Source organism: Heterodontus francisci, chromosome 5 (assembly GCF_036365525.1).
Source record: "Heterodontus francisci isolate sHetFra1 chromosome 5, sHetFra1.hap1, whole genome shotgun sequence".
Taxonomy (NCBI): Eukaryota; Metazoa; Chordata; class Chondrichthyes; order Heterodontiformes; family Heterodontidae; genus Heterodontus; species Heterodontus francisci.
In genome coordinates, this window is record NC_090375.1 from 198,718,980 (window position 1) to 198,740,520 (window position 21,541).

The 21,541-nt window shown below is 41.5% G+C and overlaps 1 protein-coding gene across 8 annotated transcripts in view; it reads right to left on the reverse strand.

The window, feature by feature from the left end:
• bbs9 (Bardet-Biedl syndrome 9) overlaps positions 1-21,541 on the reverse strand; it is a 689,521-nt gene that overhangs the window by 550,498 nt on the left and 117,482 nt on the right. For 7 of the 8 annotated variants that reach the window (XR_010975118.1, XM_068032600.1, XM_068032599.1 and 4 more), the window contains 4 exons: positions 18,985-19,079; positions 18,305-18,355; positions 15,438-15,540; positions 14,702-14,806 (listed from right to left, as the gene is read on the reverse strand). Coding sequence is in view for 7 of the 8 variants with exons in the window: in XM_068032600.1 (XP_067888701.1) it covers positions 14,702-14,806; positions 15,438-15,540; positions 18,305-18,355; positions 18,985-19,079 (354 nt within the window). In the remaining variant the exon portion in view is untranslated. The remainder of the gene's footprint in view (positions 1-14,701; positions 14,807-15,437; positions 15,541-18,304; positions 18,356-18,984; positions 19,080-21,541) is intronic. The other variant, XM_068032602.1, reaches the window with a different exon arrangement.

Consider the following 21,541-nt stretch of genomic DNA (forward strand, 5'->3'; position numbering starts at 1 on the left):
GCCATTGGGGCTAAAATAAAATGCCCCAGCAACATTTCAGAGACAAACAAACCAAGTGGTAGCCAGTGTTCCTAATTGCAGTTTACCTTGATGATGTGCTGGTATACAGTGACACTTGGAAGGACCACTTGAAACAACAGGTCTGTTTAGAAAATTACATTCAGCTGATTTAGTGATAAACCTTGCCAAAAGTGAATTTGCAAAAGTGAGAGTAACCTAACTCGCAAATATAGTAGGGCAAGGACAAGTGTTGCCAAGAACAGCCAAAGTACAAGCATTGGTGGAGTTCCCTACCCCTAAGACTAAGCGAGAAATCGTGAGGTTTTTGGGGATGTGTGGTTTCTACTGAAAGTTTGTACCAAATTTTAGTACTATAGCTGCTCCACTAACAGATTTCCTATAGGAAAAGAAAACAGATTTGTTACAAAAAAAAACAAGGTACTGTGGTCAGGAGAGTACCAAGCATCTTTTGAGGGGCTGAAATCATTTTGATTAGTGAACCAGTGTTGGCTACTCCAAACTTCACAAAGCCCTTCAAGGTAGCAATTGATGCTTGTGACCAGGGGGTCGGTGCAGTCCTGTTACAAGATGATGAATCGGGCATAGAAAGGTCAGTGGAATACTTTTCCAAAAAGCTAAATCGACACCAAAAAAAGATATTCAACAGTGGGAAAAAAACCCTGGGCTTATTACTAGCTGTTAAGAATTTTGAAGTCTATGTCCACCACAACTACAGAGAGACACTGGTATATACTGATCATAATCCCTTAGCCTGTGTGGAAAAGCAATAAAAACCAGAATGCCAGACTATTGTGATGGAGTTTACTATTGCAACCTTATCACTTAAAGATTATTCACATTGCGGGAAAAAATAATGTAATTGCGGATGCTTTGTCTAGAATCTAACATTGCTTTAATTTATCTGAGTGCAAAGATGGTACAAAGCAGAACTGTATTAGCTACAGGTAAAGAGTGAAAGAGAATGAGTGTGTAAATGTGTTTTAATATCCGTCATCTTCTGTTTCTGCATTTAAAAAATGGTGTTTCATTCCTTCAAGGATGGAGGTGTTACGAAAGTGCTTCTATATTTTTTAAGTATATGTTTTTGAGGACTTATATTAAAATTGAGGAGCCGAATTCATTGAAAGGCTGAAGATTTCATAGAAGATGGACCTCACTTTGTTGTTGACAGTTCATTGAAAGGACACTGAGATGTTGTTTGAAAACAGCCTTGCTTTAGGTTTACAGAGAAGTGACAGGTCAAGATTTATAGGTGTCAGGCGGCTTGACTCTTGAGATATTGTTTTTGATTTTGCTTCGGACAGTGTGCTGGGTTGTGAACTATTTTGAAGACAGTTGGAGAAAACCAGCCAAGAGAGTAGCCACCATCAGCTCACCCTCTTCCATCTCTTTGAGAGCTGCCCGAGAATCAAGTGTAAGAAAGAGAAACTGATCTTGCATTTCTCCTGAAAAGCCTGCCAGAAGCTCCTGATGCCACATTTCTCCGAGAAAACCTGCCAAACTGATCCTCAACTCCGCCTGAAAAGAACTGCTCTAGAAAGATCCCAGTGACAGCCATCTACATGTATTTGGGACACCAGACCAAAACGCAGCAACTGACATCTTTCCATATCTTCTCTTTTTTCTTCAAGAATTAGTATTCTTTTTGTCTTTTTTTACAACAGACCTCTGCAGAAAGAATTTCTGTATTTTTGTCAGCATGTGTGAGAGTTTGTGTATGGAGAATTTAAAAAGGGGAACTTTCATACTTCAATCAGTGTGTTAATGCTTTGCTTCATTACTGGTTACATCTTGTTTAGTAATAAACTGATAATTTTGCTGCTTATTAAAGAAACCTGGTTGGTATATTCTATTCTGGGATAAAGAATGGAGTATGTGATTGACTGCATCGGTAACTGGGTAAACATTTTTTTAAAAAGTTGTGACCTGTGGAGAAGTGGAATTAGAAAAGGCAGTGCACTCCTCTCACCTCAGTCGTGACACTGCTTATAGGAACTTGCTGTATGTATACTGGCTGCCAGGTTTCCTGCATTACAACAGTGATTATACTTCAACACACAAGCATACGAATTAGGACTAGGAGTAGGCCATTCGGCCCTTCGAGCCTGCTCCGCCATTTAATAAGATCATGACTAAACTGACTGTGGCCTCAACTCCACTTTCCTGCCTACCCGCGATACCCTTTGACTCCCTTGTTTATCAACAATTTATCTAACTCTGCCTTAAAAAAATTTAATGACCCTGTCCCCACCGCTCTCTGGGAAAGAGAGTGCCAAAGACTTACAATCCTTTGAGAGAAAAAATTTCTCATCTCCATCGCAAATCGTGTCACGTCAACGTGCTTTGTTGAATGATAATTTTCTTTAATTCACTGACTGGAGATGTGAATTTATATTTTTTTGAAGAAATTTAAAAAGGAACAGATAAAAGATGACTTTGCTAGCAGCTTAAGATGGTCACCTAATTTGCAACACTGTATCCTACATTGCAAGGCCTATGAGGTGGAGATGAAATGTCTGCTCATCCCAGCAAGAACCAAGACCCAGGAAGTTTAATGGAGCTGTCAGTTCTGTTTAGCAAAAAATAATACACGGCTAACTACCATGTTTGAATTACGGGGTGACTGTCATGTCATAAGCATCCCCGTTCCCCCTGCTTCTGTGGTTTTAAGCTGCTGCTTCTCTGCAGCAAGTTGAGAAGCATCTGGACTCTGACATGTGCAGACCCAAGTAGAGGGTCCCTCCTCTCTCTCCATTCCAGCTTGCAAGCTTCAAACCCTGCCTGCTGACTTACCACCTCTGCATACTCCGGCTAATATCAGAAACCCTGTCGGAGGAAATCATCCACATTGCTGTTTCCAAGAGATCCACTGAACCAGCCAACTACCTTTTCAAACTAAAAGCCTCAGGGCCACCGAATTCAGCTTGAAGCCAGCCGCACTCTACAGACTGTATGCCCCTTTTTTTCTATACATTTTAATTCAACCAATCTACCTTTCCCCACTCTAACATATTTGCATGTGTGTAAACCTCTTGTGTGTGTGTGTGTATGCATGTGAAAGTTGGCGTGCATTTAACTATTTTACTTAGGTCGGTTTAGGTACAATAAAGTTACCCTCTTTCTTTGTCAAACTCAAGAAAACCTGTCTGATTAGTTCTTGTTATGATCATGGCAAGTAAGTAATCAAACACCTACTGAAATGGCCAGTACATCTACTTCGAAAAAGAATTAACCTGTTGTGATCAAACAAGGAGAGAGAAAAGAGGGAAGCTGTTCGATCCCTCCTCACCTGACCATAACAAAGGGAGCCACCTATTTTTAAACGTGTCCCTTAGTTCTAGTCTCTCCCACAAAGGGAAACATCCTTTCAGCATTCACCCTGTCAAGTCCCCTCAGGATCTTATATGTTTCAATAAGATCACCTCTCACTCTTCTAAACTCCAATGGGTGCAGACCCAATCTGTCCAACCTTTCTTCATAAGATAACCCTCCTATCCGAGGTATCAGTTGCTTCTCTGAACTGTCTCTAACACATTTTATAACCTTTCTTAATTAAGGAGACCAAAACTGTACACAGTACTACAACTGCAGTAAAACAATCCTACTTTTATATTCCATTCCCCTTGAAATAAACGACAACATTCCATTTGCCTTCTTAATCACTTGCTGTATCTGCATACTAACCTTTAGTTATTCATGGAGCCAGGAGACCAACCCTAGTTCAATGAAGTGTGCAGGAGGGCATGCCAGGAGTAGCACCAGGCATACCTCAAAATAAGGTGTTAACCTGGTGAAGCTACAACACAGGACTACTTACGTGCCAAACTGCGTAAGCAGCATACGACAGAGCTAAGTGATCCCACAACCAACGGATCAGATGTAAGCTCTGCAGTCCTGCCACATCCAGCCGTGAATGGTGGTGGACAATTAAACAACTAACTGGAGGAGGTGGCTCCACAAATATCCCCATCCTCAATGATGGAGGAGCCCAGTACATCAGTGCGAAAGATAAGGCAGAAGCATTTGCAACAATCTTCAGCCAGAAGTGTTGAGTTGATGATCCATCTCGGCCTCCTCCCAAAGTCCCCAGCATCACAGATGCCAGACTTCAGCCAATTCAATTCACTCCGCGTGATATCAAGAAACGACTGAAGGCACTGGATACTGCAAAGGCTACGGGCCCTGACAATATTCCGGCAATAGTACTGAAGACCTGTGCTCTAGAACTTGCCGTGCCCCTAGCCAAGCTGTTCCAGTACAGCTACAACACTGGCATCTACCCAGCAATGTGGAAAATAACCCAGGTATGTCCTATACCCAAAAAGCAGGACAAGTCCAACCCGGCCAATTACTGCTCCATCAGTCTACTCTCAATCATCAGTAAAGTGATGGAACATGTCATCAACAGTGCCATCAAGCAGCACTTGCTTAGCAATAACCTGCTCAGTGATGCTCAATTTGGGTTCCGCCAGGGCCACTCAGCTCCTGACCTCATTACAGCCTTGGTTTAAACATGGATAAAAGAGCTGAACTCAAGAGGTGACGTGAGAATGACTGCCCTTGACATCAAGGCAGCATTTGAACGAGTATGGCATCAAGGAGCCCTAGCAAAGCTGAAGTCAATGGTAATCAGGGGGAAAACTCTCCGCTAGTTGGAGTCATACCTAACGCAAAGGAAGATGGTTGTGGTTGTTGGAGGTCAATCATCTCAGCTCCAGGACATCACTGCAGGGTATCCTCAGGGTAGTGTCCTAGGCCCAACCATCTTCGGCTGCTTCATCAATGACCTTCCTTCAGTCATAAGGTCAGATGTGGGGATGTTCGCTGATGATTGCGCCATGTTCAGCACCATTCGCGATTCCTCAGATACTGAAGCAGTTCGTGTAGAAATGCAGCAAGACCTGGACAATATCCAGGCTTGGGCTGATAAGTGGCAAGTAACATTCGTGCCACAAGGCAATGACCATCTCCAACAAGAGAAAATCTAACCATCTCCCCTTGACATTCAATGGCATTACCATCGCTGAATCCCCCACTATCAACATCCTAGGGGCTACCATTGACCAGAAACTGAACTGGAGTAGCCATATAAATACTGTGGCTACAAGAGCAGAATGGACTAGCTCACACTTTCCCACAGTATACGTCATTTGCCAAATTTTCGCCCACTCACTTAACCGATCTAAATCCCTTTCCCAGGCTCCTTACGCCCTCTTCACAACTTATTTTCCTTCCTAACTTTGTGTCATCAGCAAATTTAGCAACCATACATTCGGGCCCTTCACCCAACTCATTGATATGTATTGTAAATAGTTGAGGTCCCAGCACTGATCCCTATGGCACTCCACTTGTCACATCTTGCCAACCTGAAAACAACCCATTTATGCCTACTCTCTGTTTCCTGCTAGCTAACCAGTCCTCTAATATGTTACCCCCCAATGTCATGAGCTCTTATTTTGCTTCGTAACCTTTGATGTGGCACCCTGTCAAATGCCTTCTGGAAATCTAGGTATAGCACATCCAGAGGTTCTCCTTGATCCACATTGCTTGTTACTTCCTCAAAGAACTCCAATAAATTGGACAAACATGATTTCCCTTTCATAAAACCATGTTGACTGTGCCTGATTACATTGAGATTTTCTAATTGCCCTGCTATAACCTCCTTAACAACAGGTTCCAGCATTTTCCCTATGACAGATGTTAAGCTAATTGGCCTGTAGTTTCCTGCTTTCTGTCTCCCTCCTTTCTTGAATAGAGGAGTCACATTGATTATTTTCCAATCTGATGGGGCCTTTGCAGAATCTAGGGAATTTTGGGAAATTAAAACCAATGCATCTACTATCTAGCAGCCACTTTTTTAAAGACTCTAGGATTAATTCCATCAGAACCTGGGGACTTGTCAGCTTTTAGTTCTAATAATTTTTTTTCAGTACCCTTTCCCTGGTGACAGTAATTGTTTTTAAGTTACCCCCTCCCTTTCACCTCCTGATTCACAATTATTTCTTGGATGTTATTTGTATCCTCTACAGTGAAGACAGATGCAAAATACCTGTTCAATTCATCAATCATCTCCTTATTTTCCATTATTAATTCCCCAGACTCTCTCTCTAGAGGACCAATACTCACTTACTTACTCTTTTTCTTTTTTAAACACCTTTAGAAACTCTTACCATCTGTTTTTACATTTCTAGCTAGCTTTCTCTCGTACTCTAATTTCTCCCTCTTTATTAACCTCTTAGTCATTCTTTGCTGCTCTTTATATTCTGCCCAATCCTCTGACCTGCCATACATCTTTGCGGAATTTTATGCTTTTTCTTTCAATTTGATACTATTTAACTTCCTTAGTTAGCCACAGATGGCGTGTCCTTCCCTTAAGAGTTTTCTTTCTCACTGTAAGATATCTTTTCTGCTGAAATATCTCCTCAAATGTCTGCCACTGCATCTCTACTGACCTATCCTTTAACCTAATTTGCCAGTTTACTTTAGCCAGCTCTGCCTTCATGCCCTCATAATTGTCCTTATCTAAGTTTAAAACACGAATTTAGATTTGTCCTGCTCTTCCTCAAACTGAATGCAAAATTCAATCATAATACGATCACTGCTATCTAGGAGCATCTTCACTATGAGGTCATTAATTAGTCCTGTCTAATTGCACAGTACCAGATCTAGTATAGCCTGTTCTCTGGTTGGCTCTAGAATGTGCTGTTCCAAGAAACTGCCCCGAAAACACTCTATGAGCTCATCATCCAGGTTACCTTTACCAATTTGATTTGTCCAATCTATATGTAGATTAAAATCACCCATGATCATCGTTGTACCTTTCTCACAAGCCCCCATTATTTCATCCTGTATACACGCATCTTACAGCATGGTTACTGTTAGGGGGCCTATAAACCACTCTCAAAAGTGGCTGCTTACTTTTACTATTTCTCATCTCTACCCAAACTGATTCTACAACTTGATCTCCAGAACTAAGATCATCTCTCTCTATTGTACCAATGTCATCTTTAATTAATAGAGCTACCCCTCAACCTTTTCCTAGCTTCCTGTCCTTCCTAAATGTTATGTATCCTTGAATATTCAGTCTTTGTCATCTTGCATGCATGTCTCTGTAATGGCGATCAGATCATACATATTTATTACTATTTGAACTGTCAATTTATCTGCTTTGTTATGAATGCTACCTTCATTCAGATACAGAGCCTTTAGTTCTGTCTTTTTACTATTTTGTAACCTCTGTTCTTATCTGCTGATGCACTCTTAGGTTTGGACACTCTGTCCCTTCCTGCCACATTCTGATCACCATTTCCCTTATTGCTACCTTGCTCTCTTGCCTTGCCTTCTCTACTTAATTGATCACATCTTCTCAATCCTGATCCCCACTATTTAGTTTAAAGCCCTCTCTACCACCCTAGTTATACGACACGCCAGAACACTGGTCCCAGCACAGTTCAGATGAAGACAGTCACAACAGTACAGCTCCCCCTTTCCCCAGTACTGGTGCCAGTGCCCCACAAATTGAAACCCATTCCTCCCACACCAATCTTTGAGCCACGTGTTTAACTCTCTAATCTTATTTACCCTATGCCAATTTGCTCGTGGCTCAGGTAAAAATCCAGAGATTTACCTTTGAGGTTCTGCTTTTTAAATTTAGACCCTAGTTGCTCATAGTCCCTGAGCAGAACCTCTCCTCTTTCCTAGTTCTACCTATGTGCCTTCGTGGACCATGACCACTGGACCCTCCCCCTCTCGATGTAAGTTCCTCTCCAGCCCCAAGCAGATGTCCCAAACCCTGGCACTGGGCAGGCAATACAGCCATCTGGACTCTCGCTCTCAGCTGCAGTGAACTGGGTCTATTCCCTGACTATGCTATTCCTTACTACCACTACATTCCTATTAACTCCACCTGAATGGCTTTCTGTACCATGGTGCCATTGTTAGTTCACTGTACTTCATTGGCTATAAAGTGCTCTGAGACATCCAGTGGTCGTGAAAGGCGCTATTTAAATGCAAGTTTTTATTTTTTATTTCTTTCAAAAGGGAATTGTATAAATATTTGAAGGAGAAAAATTGCAGGGATATGGGGAAACAGCAGGGGAGTGGGACTGAATGGTTGTTCTTTGAAAGAGCCAAGGCAGACTCGACAGGCTGAATGTCCTCCTTCTATACTACTGTTCTATGATTCTGCACAGAAGTCCAATCCATGGTGAACCTCCTGACATCAGTACTAAATTTGCCTACTGTTAATTCATAATTGAGCCCTCTTATCCTACTGCCACAGATCAGAAGTAAAACTCCAGAATAATTGATGAACCTCCTTTCAAAACAGAAAAGCCTAATTTTCCTCTTGCTTTTCCATATAACTCAATCATCTGATATCAGGGATTGACCTCGTGCCCCTTCTCTACATCACCTCCAGGGCTCAAATGTCTTCTTTGTGACTTGATAAACAAAATGGAGGTAGTCGTCAAACTGCAGTGTGATCAGAGCATTGTACGGTTCTAGCATGACAGCTTCCCATCCTTATTCTATAGATGCAGCATTACAGCTCAGTACAAGAGGATGGATTTGCATTTATATCCGACCTTTCATGTTCTCAGGACATCCCAAAGCATTTTGCAGCCAATGAATTACTTTTTGACTGTGGTAATTGTTGTTGTATCTGCTAACACAGGATTGAAATTGTACACAGCAAGACCCCACAAACACCAATGAGATAAATTACCAGTTTGCTTTGGTGGTGCTGCTGGAGGGATAAATGTTGGCCAGGACACTGGGAGGATTTCCCTGCTTTCTTATGAATAGTGTGCAGCACAGTGGCGCAGTGGTTAGCACCGCAGCCTCACAGCTCCATCGACCCAGGTTCAATTCTGGGTACTGCCTGTGTGGAGTTTGCAAGTTCTCCCTGTGTCTGCGTGGGTTTCCTCCGGGTGCTCCAGTTTCCTCCCACATGCCAAAGACTTGCAGGTGGCTAGGTTAATTGGCCATTATAAATTGCCCCTAGTATAGGTAGGTGGTAGGGAAATATAGGGACAGGTGGGGATGTGGTAGGAATATGGGATTAGTGTAGGATTAGTATAGATGGGTGGTTGATGGTCGGCACAGACTCGGTGAGTTGAAGGGCCTGTTTCAGTGCTGTATCTCTAAACTAAACTAAAACTAAACATCCATGTGGTTACAACTTACTTTGTTGACTGTTGTTTTAGCTTAAGGTTGGAGTCCTGTGGCATCCTAGATTTCATCAACTTCACGCTTAGCTAGGTTAATACTATTCATGGAGTATGTATGTCACCCACTTTTTCTTCCATTGAGCTATTCTTCAGTTATCCATACTGAAGTTCATCTGGCACTTTTCTGCCCAGTTTCATTTGAGTTATCACATTGTGTTGTTCCTTGCCTGTGTCACCAGACCAACTGGATGACCTTTCCCAACCTCATAGCATTTGTAAATATGAACTTAGAGAGTTTCCCAACTAAAGTTCTTGATATAAATTACGAACAGTAACGGTTACCAACACCAATCTCAGGGGCACTGCAATAAGTAGTCTTGCAAACCTCCACAGCCACCATCACTTCCCTAACAATATTCAGTGTAATTTGTCCTGTTCAGTTGTCCTGATTGAACTGCTGGGATGCTGCAGCAGTTGTAGCAACTTCAACTGAGTCCCCACCATCATCAATTTCACGCAAGGGGGGTAAGGGTCAAAGACAATTGATGTAATTAGAATTACAGAAATTGACAGCACGGAAGGAAGCCACTTCGCCCATTGTGTCCATGCCTGCCAACAAGTAACCATCCAACCTAATCCCACTTTTCAGCTCTTGGTCCATAGCCTTGTAGGTTACGGCACTTCAAGTGCATATCCAAGTACTTTTCAAATGTTATGAGGGTTTCTGCCTCTACAACCTTTCCAGACAGTGAGTTCCAGATCCCCACCATTCTCTGGGTAAAAAAGGTTTCCCCTCAAATCCCATCTAAACCTCCTACCTTTTACCCTAAATCTATGACCCCTGGTTATTCCCCAAGGGGAATAGGGCCTTCCTATTCACTCTATCTAGACCCCTCATAATTCTATATACTTCAATTAGGTCTCCCTTCAAAGCCTCCTCTGTTCCAAAGAAAACAACTCTAGTATATCCAGTATTTCCTCATAACTAAAATTCCACAGTCCAGATGCCATCCTTGTAAATCTCCTCTGTACTTTCTATAATGCAATCACATCTTTTCTTTAGTGCAGTGATCAGAACTACACGTAGTACTCCAGCTGTGGCCTAACTAGTGCTTTATACAGTTCCACCATAACCTCCCATTTCTTATATTCTGTACCTTGGCTAATAAAGGCAAGTATCCCTTCTTGACCACCTTATCCACCTGCCCAGCCACCTTCAGGGATCTGTGGACGTGCACTCCAAGGTCCCCCGGTGTTCCTCTACACTGCTCAGTATCCTACCATTTATTCTGTATTCCCATGCCTTGATAGCCTTCCCCAAATGCTTTACCTCACACTGCTCCGGATTGAACTCCATTTGCCAGTGTTCTGCCAACCTGATTAGTTCATTGACATCTTCATGCAGTGTACAGCGTTCTTCTCATCAACCACACAACCAATTTTTGTATCCTCTGCAAACCTCTTAATCATACTCCCTACAATATAGTCCAAAACATTGATATGTACCACAAAAGGCAAAGGACCTAGTACTGAGCCCTGCGGAACCCCCCTATAAACAGCCTTCCAGTCACAAAAACGTCCATCGGCCGTTACTCTTTGCTTCCTGCCTCTGAGTCAATTTTGGATTCAACTAGCCACTTCCCTTTGATTTTACTTTCATGAACAGTCTGCCATGTGGGACCTTATGAAAAGCCTTGCTAAAATCCATATACATTAAATCAAATGCACACCCTCATCGACCCTCCTCCTTATCTCCTCAAAAACTCAAAACGTTGAACCATGTTAGTCAGATACGACCTTCCGTAACAAATCCGCACTGTCTTTGATTAATCCATGCCTTTGTAATTGAATATTTATGCTATCCCTCAGAACTTTTTCCAATAATTTTCCCACCACTGAGGTTTGAGTGACTTGCCTGTAATTACTTGGCCTATCCCTTTCTCCCTTTTTAAACAATAGTACAATGTTATTAATTCCGTGACAAACTGGGCAGTGTTATTTTCGCTGCACAGCCCAGTAAACAGATGTTCAAAATTGAGAGCAGAAGATGATCAGAAAGGATTTACAGTTACATAGAACCTCAGGATGTCTGAAAACCAGTGAAATATTTGTGAAGTGCAGTCACTACGGCTATGGAGGAAAACACAGCAGGCAATCTGTGCAATGCATGGCTCCGTTGTAGAATGAGACCAATGACCAGTAAACCTTTTTTTGTGGCATTGTTTAAAGGCGGAAAGCTGACCAGAACACAAGAAATGAAAGTAAGAATGGTGTGATAAGTAGTAAAAACATTGAAAGTATTGTTTAAATGCTAAATGATAGTCTGCAGCATAGAGAGCAAAATAAAAGTAGGTCAAATATGACGAATATTTCACCAGTGAAGTCATACACAACCAGATCACCCATGAGTTATCAGATCAGTCAATGGTCCAAATTTTCTTCCCTTCAATTTTTTTAAAATTCCATACCTTGCAGTCGTCACAAAATGCAGAATACAAATTCATCACAGGTTGCCTGTTAAAAGCCATTGCAGATTTACTTCATCCAGTATCTGCTGCCCTCTTTAGGAAGATCATATCATAACATTGACAAATTTACTTTAAAAACTAACATTTTGGAAACAGCTTTAAGTGAATTGATTACAAGTTAAATACAGCTAATTTTGCCACCTTTAATTATCTATGTCAAATTTGTTCATTCATTTTTAATGACAATGCAGGTATTAAATTTTTACAACTGTAGAATTACTTTGGCATGGCTAACTTATCATTAAATTCTTTACATAACACAGAACATATAATTTAACTGTCATACATTATTTGCATATTAGACTAAGAATACCCTAATGGATCCAATGGTATTGTTCATAGTGAGTCAGAGGATGACTTGTTTCATACTATGGGTCAACTAACCACAAGTGCCTCACAACCCAAGCATGGCTGGAGATAACCCGCACCCCACCCACCCACTCCACTGCCTACGGCATTGCTTCCCTTCCTCTCTCTTCCTGCAATTCCTGATTGAACGTGAGAATGAATGTGCCTGTGCACATTTGAGTGCTGTTAAACTCCAGAAAGCTCATTATGGAAGGATAATGCTGGAGCCTAACGTTACTCAGTTACGCATTTATTGTATAGAGTAAAAGGATTACAAACATGTAGCTCCACCAGTCTCAGTAAGTGTCTGCTTATAAGTGCTCAAGTATGACTCCAATTAACACCCTTCACCTGCACATAATCAAACAACTGATCCGTAATTAACAGATTAGCAAGTGTGCTTGAGTAAATAAATAAGCAAGAGAGTTGTGTCCTGGCCAACGTTCCTGCCTCAGACAACATCTGACAAATAGATTAACTGGTCATTCACTGTACTGTTTATGGGATCTTGCTATGCACAAAATGTCTGCTTTGTTTGTCTTCATAATAATAGTTCCAGCATCCTACTAACAAGTAAGTAGCTGCATGTGAGGTGCTGCAAGGGGTCAGAGGGACATAAGACATCATTATTTTCCTTTCGTTCAGTGGGATTACTGTTTTGTGTCCTCCACCACCATGGAGGCCAGAGCAGCTTCACCTGCCTGTTCTTCTCCAGGGCACATATCACTCTGGTTTGGGCATACATCATCATTCTCTCATCATCACTGAGCCAAAGCTCTTGACTTCCTTACTCCAACAGCAATTGTGGGAGTGGCATTACTACAAGGACGAGAACAGTTAAGTATGGTCTGGCACCACCCCCTCAGGGCTACTAGGGATGGGCAATTACTGCAGCCTTACCAGTGCCACCCACATCCCAAGAACAAACAGGTTTCATAAAAAATCCAGTCCACTAACTACTAGCTCATAGAGGTAGCACAAAATTAGTCTAACTTCAGAAGTACGCAGAACAGATCCAGCATTAAAGGAAAAATCTCTACCAGTCAGGCAGGTTTTTAAGAGGAGCTGGCAGTCTGAAAAATACCTAGTGATTTAGTATTCTAAATAGACATGTTTAAGAACTAATTTGGTTGACTCTGGTATCCTGTGTGAAACAAGAACCTTTTCAAACTTCCTGTCCTATCATTGACATTTGTCAATTCTAGGGAGAAAACAGCTTTTATTTTTATTCAACACCACTCAGCTGTCTCCTGCACAAGCTAGGGAGTAAATGGAAGAGAAAGCAGCTTAGAAACGGCAGGATACGTTACTACTGAAACTTCCAAGTCTAAACAAAGTGGACAGACAATTCTTCCTTGGAAGGAAGGACAATGCAATCTAACCCAAGATGCTCTTCCAGACCTCCTACCAGCTGGTTACAGGAAAACACTGGCAAAGATCTAGGCTGGGAATTTTCTCGGAGCTGTTCCCAGTCTGGTGGAATTATGGCGGGAACTCAGTTTGCGCGGGAAACAGGGTTTCTGGAGATGTTATGGCAGTAGAATGGGATCAACGCCAAGAAAATTCCTGATCCTGAAGCAGGAAAGAAAAGCCTACTATAAAAAAGTGAAAATGGCCCAATCCCTTAGCTTTTCAGAAAGCTATGAGAAGAAAAAACAAAAAATGGCAACAACAATCTCCCTCCAGTACACAGGCAAATCATTGCTTTGCTGTGTAGTGAAACAGGAATAGTTTTGAGTGTGAATTGCTAAAGCAAAAGCATCAGAGGGTGCCTCATCTCGGAGATTTTATTAAGTTTTCTCCATTCTGGTGAAACAACCACTCTTGGAAGTGCACAATGCTTCCTGTTGAGGTAGTTAACTAGATAGTATCTGAGCTAGAATAGATGCCACCTTGACTTTATACCAGATCATCACTGTGTCCAGATGACTCACTGACCCTGTTCCCTTTTTTATATCTTCGCCGTACAGTATTCTCTTTCTAGACAAGGACTCACTAAGCACAAATCATGATAGGGAATTGATCAGACCATTGTGATCTCCAACTATTGCCATCATCTGCTTTCAAATGGGTTCAGTTGTTTCGAGTCCCCCCTGTTTCTAAGGTAGGGGTTGGGGGAGCATCCCTTGCCGGTTGAAGAAGTAACCACATGATGTGACAACATGAAAAGCAGAAGAATAACCAATCCCTTCAGAACACTACCTCAGTTTCTCTAAACCTTGTCTGGTTCTCTCGAGATAGAATCTCTATTGGAATGCATTTGGATTCACGTGCAGCAACTCACTGTGAAAGCAACGAGACAGAGTCTAGGCATTCATTCTAGGACTCACTGATTATAGGTCTGCCATTCATTAAATAAATTCCAAATTACAGTAAATTATCTTTTGCATATTAAATTAAAGAACTCAAAAAAGCCAATATTTAATTTATGCACTTTAAGAAATAAAGTATGACAGATTACAAAAATTAGTATTGACATCATTACAGATCCTGTCATTTCAATCTGATACCAATTTACTTTGCAAGGCAATCATTAAAGAATCAGTGCTAATCAGCAGTTCAAGACTGGCATTTAGGAGATCAATTATTAGACTAGATTAAATCCCCTTTGATTTAAACCGAAAGTGTGGGTACCTGTTGGTGTACTGTAGGAAACTGCAGCATCTCCTCCAAGATCAGCAGGTGGGAAGTTTTCCTTCAGGAAAACAGACAGTGTTACACTTCGCGATGCCCCAGGTTCTGTGAAAATATGCAATAGCATCACTATTTTCTGTCCTTAGTACGATGCAAAAAAAAATTATTATCCTCTCTAAACTGCAGAGAATATGTAAAACAGCAGTCATTAAAAACTGTATCCCTGTAAATCTGGATCATGAATACTTGCCAGAATAAACTAATCTTGGGTCAGGGAATACAACATTGTTTAATTTAATGTTCTATTGGAATGCCAACACTTCAAAAATTTCAAGCCTTCCCTAGATATCATCTCAGGTTTTCTTCCTTAGGTGGTCTCAGTGTCCCTTACAAGCAGGAGTTTACATTTATTACCCACTATCTAGTCATACAAAAGCATGATCCAGGCATATAAGAATGGAACTGCCTTGTTGTAAAAGTGATCACTGTGATCATTATTAAAAATACACAGGCTTTGTGGATTTAACTTAAAATGAACAGATTCAGTTAGAGTGAAACCTTTACCAAAATAAACACCAGACAATATTGTGAAGACAACAGCACTTGACTCCACTTATTTCTAGTACATCCCATAACAAATATCACACAGAATCAAAACCCTGAGCTTCCAAATTAATCTACTTCCAGTGTTAGTGTAATCCAGGACCATTGGGCTCAGTTCAACAAATGCACTTACCTATGGTAGCAAAGCTGAGTTGATCTTGTGTTATTGCCAGTGGAGACTGCACACATACGGATAGTTTCACATCCTTAATAGCAAGTCGGCTACAAATTGTGACCTAGTTTTAAAAATAAATAGAACTGAGACAATCTTGACAGATGATTTTGATTATTTACTATAAAAGGGTTAACGTCCATTTAAGATATCACACACACACAACATTTCTCTACGTTATAAAGGGCACATACTGAGGTCCCAGTTTCAGCTTGTTTTGGCCTGAACGGATAAATTTACACCACGAAAACATAACCAAGCCAGGGCCCAAGGGAAAGAGCTTGATATGTGGAAGTATCTCAATAAGTATATGGGGGAGAAAGAAATAAAATTATATGCTGATAGGGTGAGATGAGGTAAAGTGGGTACAGGCTCATGTGGAGCAGAAGCAGCAAAGACCTGTTGGGCTGAATGGCAGTGATCCTCTCCCAAGCATTTGAAGTCCTGGGGGCAAAGCTGAAGTTGCAGTTGGAGTTGAGCACAGAAGGTACGATGAAGCAAACTAGGCCGAGAATATTTGACCTCTTCTGCCCATCCATGGGATATGTTTATGTAGATTTCCCCTCCCCCTCCAATCCCTCATCTGTACCTCCAGAGGAAAGGAGGAAGGAACAGTGGACAAAACTCGTCAAAGATGTCAACATTAGAGAATCCATTCCCACAACAGTTCTCTCCAGAACAGCCACATTCAGGTTCTAAGCTGCATGGGAGTTGAAAGACTCTGGGAAAGATTAAGCCAATGCTCCTTTGAGACCATTGAGACCATCCGATCAGCTGCCTCTGCCTCATTCCTCCCTTCCCCCAGCTCACCAGACAAAACTTCCTCTAAAGCTCCACCCCCCACTTTGCCCTGAACTCTCATCTTTCTCCAGTTACTCTGCAATCTCCCCACATGCCCTCTCTGTGCTCATCTTGTCCAGGAGACCCACCACCTCCTCCCTCAACCCTACTCCTAACTAAACTGATCATCAAACTTCCCCTCCTAGTCCCCATGTTAGCAGGTATTGATAGCAGTTCTCTCTTTTTTTAGGGACTGTCCCTTCACAACTGCCGTCATCACTCCTCTCCTCAAAAAATCAACCCTTCAGCCCATCCTTCCTAACTACCGCCCCGTTTCCAACCTCCCTTTTCTCTCCAAATTCCTTGAACACCTCCCAAATCGGTGCCCATCTTTCCTGGGACTCCATGTTTAAATCCCTCCAATCAGGTTTCCGCCTTTGTCACAAGACCAAAACTGCTCTTAAAGTCACAAATAACATCCTAGGTGACTGCAACGAAAGTAAAACTATCCCTCCTTGCCCTTTTTGACCTGTCTGCAGCCTTTGACAAGGTTGACCACACCATCCTCCTCCAACGCCTCTCCAATGTTGTTCAGCTGGACAGGACTGCACTTGCCTGGTCCCATTCTTATTTAACGGATTGTAGTCAGATCATTACCTGCAACGACTTTCTTCCCGCTCCCACACTGTTACCTCTGGTGTCTCCCAAATATCTATCCTTAGCCCCCTCTTAAATTCTACATGCTGCCCCTCGGCAACATTATCCAAAATTACAGCATTAATTTTCAATGTTCACTGATGACACCTAGCTCTACCTCACCACCACCATTTTGACTGTCGCCAAATTATCAGATTATTTGTCTGACATCCAGTACTAAATAAACAGAAATTTCCTCCAGTTAAATATTGGGAAGACTGAAGCCATTGTCTTTGGCCCCCACCACAAACTCTATTCCCTAGCCACAGACTCCATTCCTCTCCCTGGCAACAGTCTGAGGCTGAACCAGACTTTTCACAACCTTGCTGTCATATTTGACCCCGGGATGAGCTTCCGGGCCACATATCCATGCCATTGCTAAGACCACCTATATCCACCTCTGCAACGTTGCCAGACTCTGCCCTTGCCTCAGGCTCATCTCCTGCTGAAACCCTCATCTAGCCTTTTGTTACCTCCAGACTTGACTATTCCAATGAACTCCTGGCTGGTCTCCCATGTTCTACCCTCGGTAAACTTGAGGTCATCCAAAACTTAGCTGCCCGTGTTCTTAATCGCACCAAGTCTTGTTCACCTACCACCCCATGCTTGTTGACCTACAGTGGCTCCTGGTCAAGCAATACCTCTATTTTAAAAATTCTCATCTTTGTTTTCAAAATTCCTCCATAGTCTCGTCCCTCCATATCTCTGTAATCTCGTCCAGCCCCACAGCCCTCCAAGATATCTGTGTTCCCCTAATTCTGGCTTCTTGAGCATCCCCGATTTCAATTGCTTCACCATTCAGCTGCCCAGGCCCCAAGCTCTGGAATTCCCTCCTCAAATCCCTCTGCCTCTCTCCCTCTCTTCCCTCCATTAAGATGCTCTTTAAAACCTACCTCTTTGACCAAGCGTTTGGCCATCTGCCCTAATATTGCATTTTGCTTTATAATGCTGCTGTCAAGCACCTTGGTCATTTTAATACTTAATAGGTGCTATTTAAATACAAGTTGCTGCTGTTGTTGAAAGCCAAAGCACACTACTATATTATGGTTCTCAATTCCAGAGCAGAGCCTTTTTTTCTAAAGCTTATCAAAACTATCTTATCCAAGTCCCTAATAGTAGAGATAAAATGATACTGGAATATGCTCAGACATATTGATATCCATAACCACAGGCTGGAATTCCATTCCATATTGATGCTGAGTGAGTGCACTCTCAATACTCTTGGGCTGTGCTTCTGTGAGTGGGCAACATTTTCTTATCCTTCTCTTGTCTTATTTCTCATGTTATATTAACTCTCCAAGAAAGATTGATAATTGCACCCTGCTATAAAAATGAAAATGCTTATACAATACCTTCAATGAGGTGGAAGGGACAGCCACGTCTACTGAGTTGTCAGCTGCTTGCTGTAAATAAAAAGAGAAACAGCCTTCCTTATTTAGTGCTAATTAATTTAGCCGCCTGACAACTCTCGCTATCAGCAACCAGCGCATTAATGAGCAATAACAGTGAACTCACTATAAAGCACCAATCATTCCATCCATTCAATTCTTTTACAGTCTCCAGTCTTCCATTAAAGCACCCTTCAAATTCAAGGCTCAGTGCAAACTGAATCAACATTATCTGATTTTACAGACTCTTGGTGCATTACATGCCAGACCCTCACAGCTGTCACTGTGATATCACATCTTTTCCACTACAAACAAAAGTCCTTTATATGACTATAAATTTCAAAGCCATGCTCAGATATTTTTTTGCTTAATTTTTAATATTACTCTCAAAATATGGCCATTGAATGTGGAATTAGATAGGTAGGATATATTTACTCTCCTATCAAGTAGTAAAGACTTTCAGTCTTTCTTCCCTGCCTGCTGAACTATTTCCATTGTTTATCATCGAAACCCAAGCACAAAACACTTTACATAATCATGGAAATTGCAGTTTGACTATTCAGTTACTGTTTTCCTTTTTCTCCCACTCAGATTACATTGCCAGTTATTTTCCAAAATGTAAAACAAAATAATGCCTTAAATACTTTTTTGGCCTCACGTACGGACACTGCATCCAAGCTGGGGGAGACCGTAACTGTCACTTTCAAATCATCTTCGTTTTCAGCCTTGGGCAAAATATCTGAAAGAAAAACGCAAAAGATTGCGATAGTAACTATGATAATTATCTTCTTAAATACATTACATCCTTTAATAATATTGCCAGATTTGAAATAAACTCATCTTTTGTCATCAAGTGTACATCGATGAGTACACTCAATGAATTTGATCAGTCGTCATATAGCAGAAAATTCAAATATATGCTTTTTGCAGTAATGGAGAGACCGTAAGATAACATTGGGCCAACAATTAGGGGATTGGGGTGGTCATTGTCTAAAGGCTGGAATGTTGAAGTATTGTATACCTGAAGCTATCTACAGAAAATTACTCCACAAATGCTGTTTTGAATAATACACTTACTTGGTAAAAAGGCATGAACTAAAAGTTTTAACTAATTGGGATATTTCAAGCCATGATTTAATAAATCTTAAGTTTCAGAATGTAGGGGAGGTATAGAAGTTATGGCCATATTCCAAAAATCTTCGTTATTTCGATCAATTTTTTTTTTTAGAGATACAGCACTGCAACAGGCCCTTCGGCCCGTCGAGTCTGTGCCGACCATCAACCACCCATTTATACTAATCCTACATTAATCCCATTACCCTCTCACATCCCCACCTTCCCTCAATTCCCCTACCACCTACCTACACCAGGGGCAATTTATAATGGCCAATTTACCTATCAACTTGCAAATCTTTGGCTGTGGGAGGAAACCGGAGCACCCGGCGAAAACCCACGCGGTCACAGGGAGAACTTGCAAACTCCGCACAGGCAGTACCCAGAATCGAACCCAGGTCGCTGGAGCTGTGAGGCTGCGGTGCTAACCACTGCGCCAATGTGCTGTTTCAAGATTGATTATTTCTTATTATGTTTTGCCCCTTTTCCTCATTTCCTCCCCTCAATGTCCAATCAGCCACCATTCTTGGCTCCTGTGGAAATGCTGAACATTTATCGATGGGTAAATCAGCAACAGGATCGTGTTTTGTGTAACTAGCTGCTTTTCCCAGATGTAGGTTGAGCTTTCACACCATTATGTTGATGGTCATTAATCAGGTCCCTTTCCTGCTTTACTTTTCTGTCTGAACTTGGGTAAGCCTCCTAATACCCCTGTATTTTAATTCAGAGCTACTAACGAATGAACTCTTTCAATGCTTATGAATTATAATCATGTACAAATATTGTTCTGCAGTAATGTTACTGTAAGAATCCTCTTATGAAAGTATTGTGATTTGAGGACACTAGTTTTATTGGTTAAGACAAGAGTATATTACGAATAAGTGGAAGATTAGGAGAAGGGGAAAATGAATGGTGTCATAAGATATGTATTGCCTCTTCATCTCTGGAGCCTGAGTTTAAATCTAAGCCAGGCTGATGAGCTGAACATCTCTTTACGGGTGCACATCACATGCACTAACTGGCAATTTTCCACAGCAAGTGTTCAGAATGACTGGTGTGAGAAAAGCATTCCAATTCCTAGCAAGCGAACATCTCTCATCTCTGTGACTATTAAAATTCATAACAAAAAGTCATACTCAGTGGATGGAACAGTGAGCAAAAGGCTCCAAATCGGATTCTGATCAAGCAAGAGTGAAGCCAACAATCCTCTAAATGGAAACTCAGGATCCTTATATGACTGAGCACTAGTAAAAATGCATTTCTGATGGGTTGAAGGGATACAAGTTGACACTGATACAAATTAGATAAAAAGACAAAACACAAATGTTAGAAATGCCAAAGCGTACCAGTCAGCATCTGAAACAGAAAGACAGGTTTGTGTACTGGGAAAGACCCTGCAGCAGAGCAAGAAAGGTCACGAGGAGAGCTGCTTTGGCTGAACAAAGAAAAGATTTTTCCCCACTATTTCTCATATCACTTCTCTTGCTTTTGACAAGCACTCTACTAATCATTGTGTTGCTTCTCCTGTGTACACACATGTAATTCTTTACCTCTTCCCCTTTTTAAATGCTGCTTATCTGTAATATCCGGCAGCTCTGATGAAGGTTCCGGACCTGAAACGTTAACATATCTGTTCTTGTCAGACACAACTTGACCTGGCAAGTGTTTCCAGCATTCTGTTGTGTTTCAAATTTCAAGCACCCACAGATTTTTGGTTCAAGAGATAATTAATTTCAAAATATATAAAAATATATTATTCAGTTTCTGCGTATTTTCACTTTCTATTCTTAAGTACATTTTATGCCTACAGAAAGTGGCTTTACATTTTAGATTTCCAAACCTAGGTTTTTATTTGTGGTATTAAAATGTGGAGAAAATTTGCAGCCAAGTAATTTTTAAAATGGTAGAGCTGGATTTTGCAGTCAGCGGCAAAGCAAGAGCCTTGAAGAAAGTTGCCCACAAAGATCTAGCAATCTCTGTGGGGTGGTTTTCCCCTGTCCCACATTAGTTTGAATCGGTGCCAAGTCCAGGGGTCCCCTAAGGATCAAACAACAGTGATGTCATCAAGCAGGGTAAGCAGCCATTCAT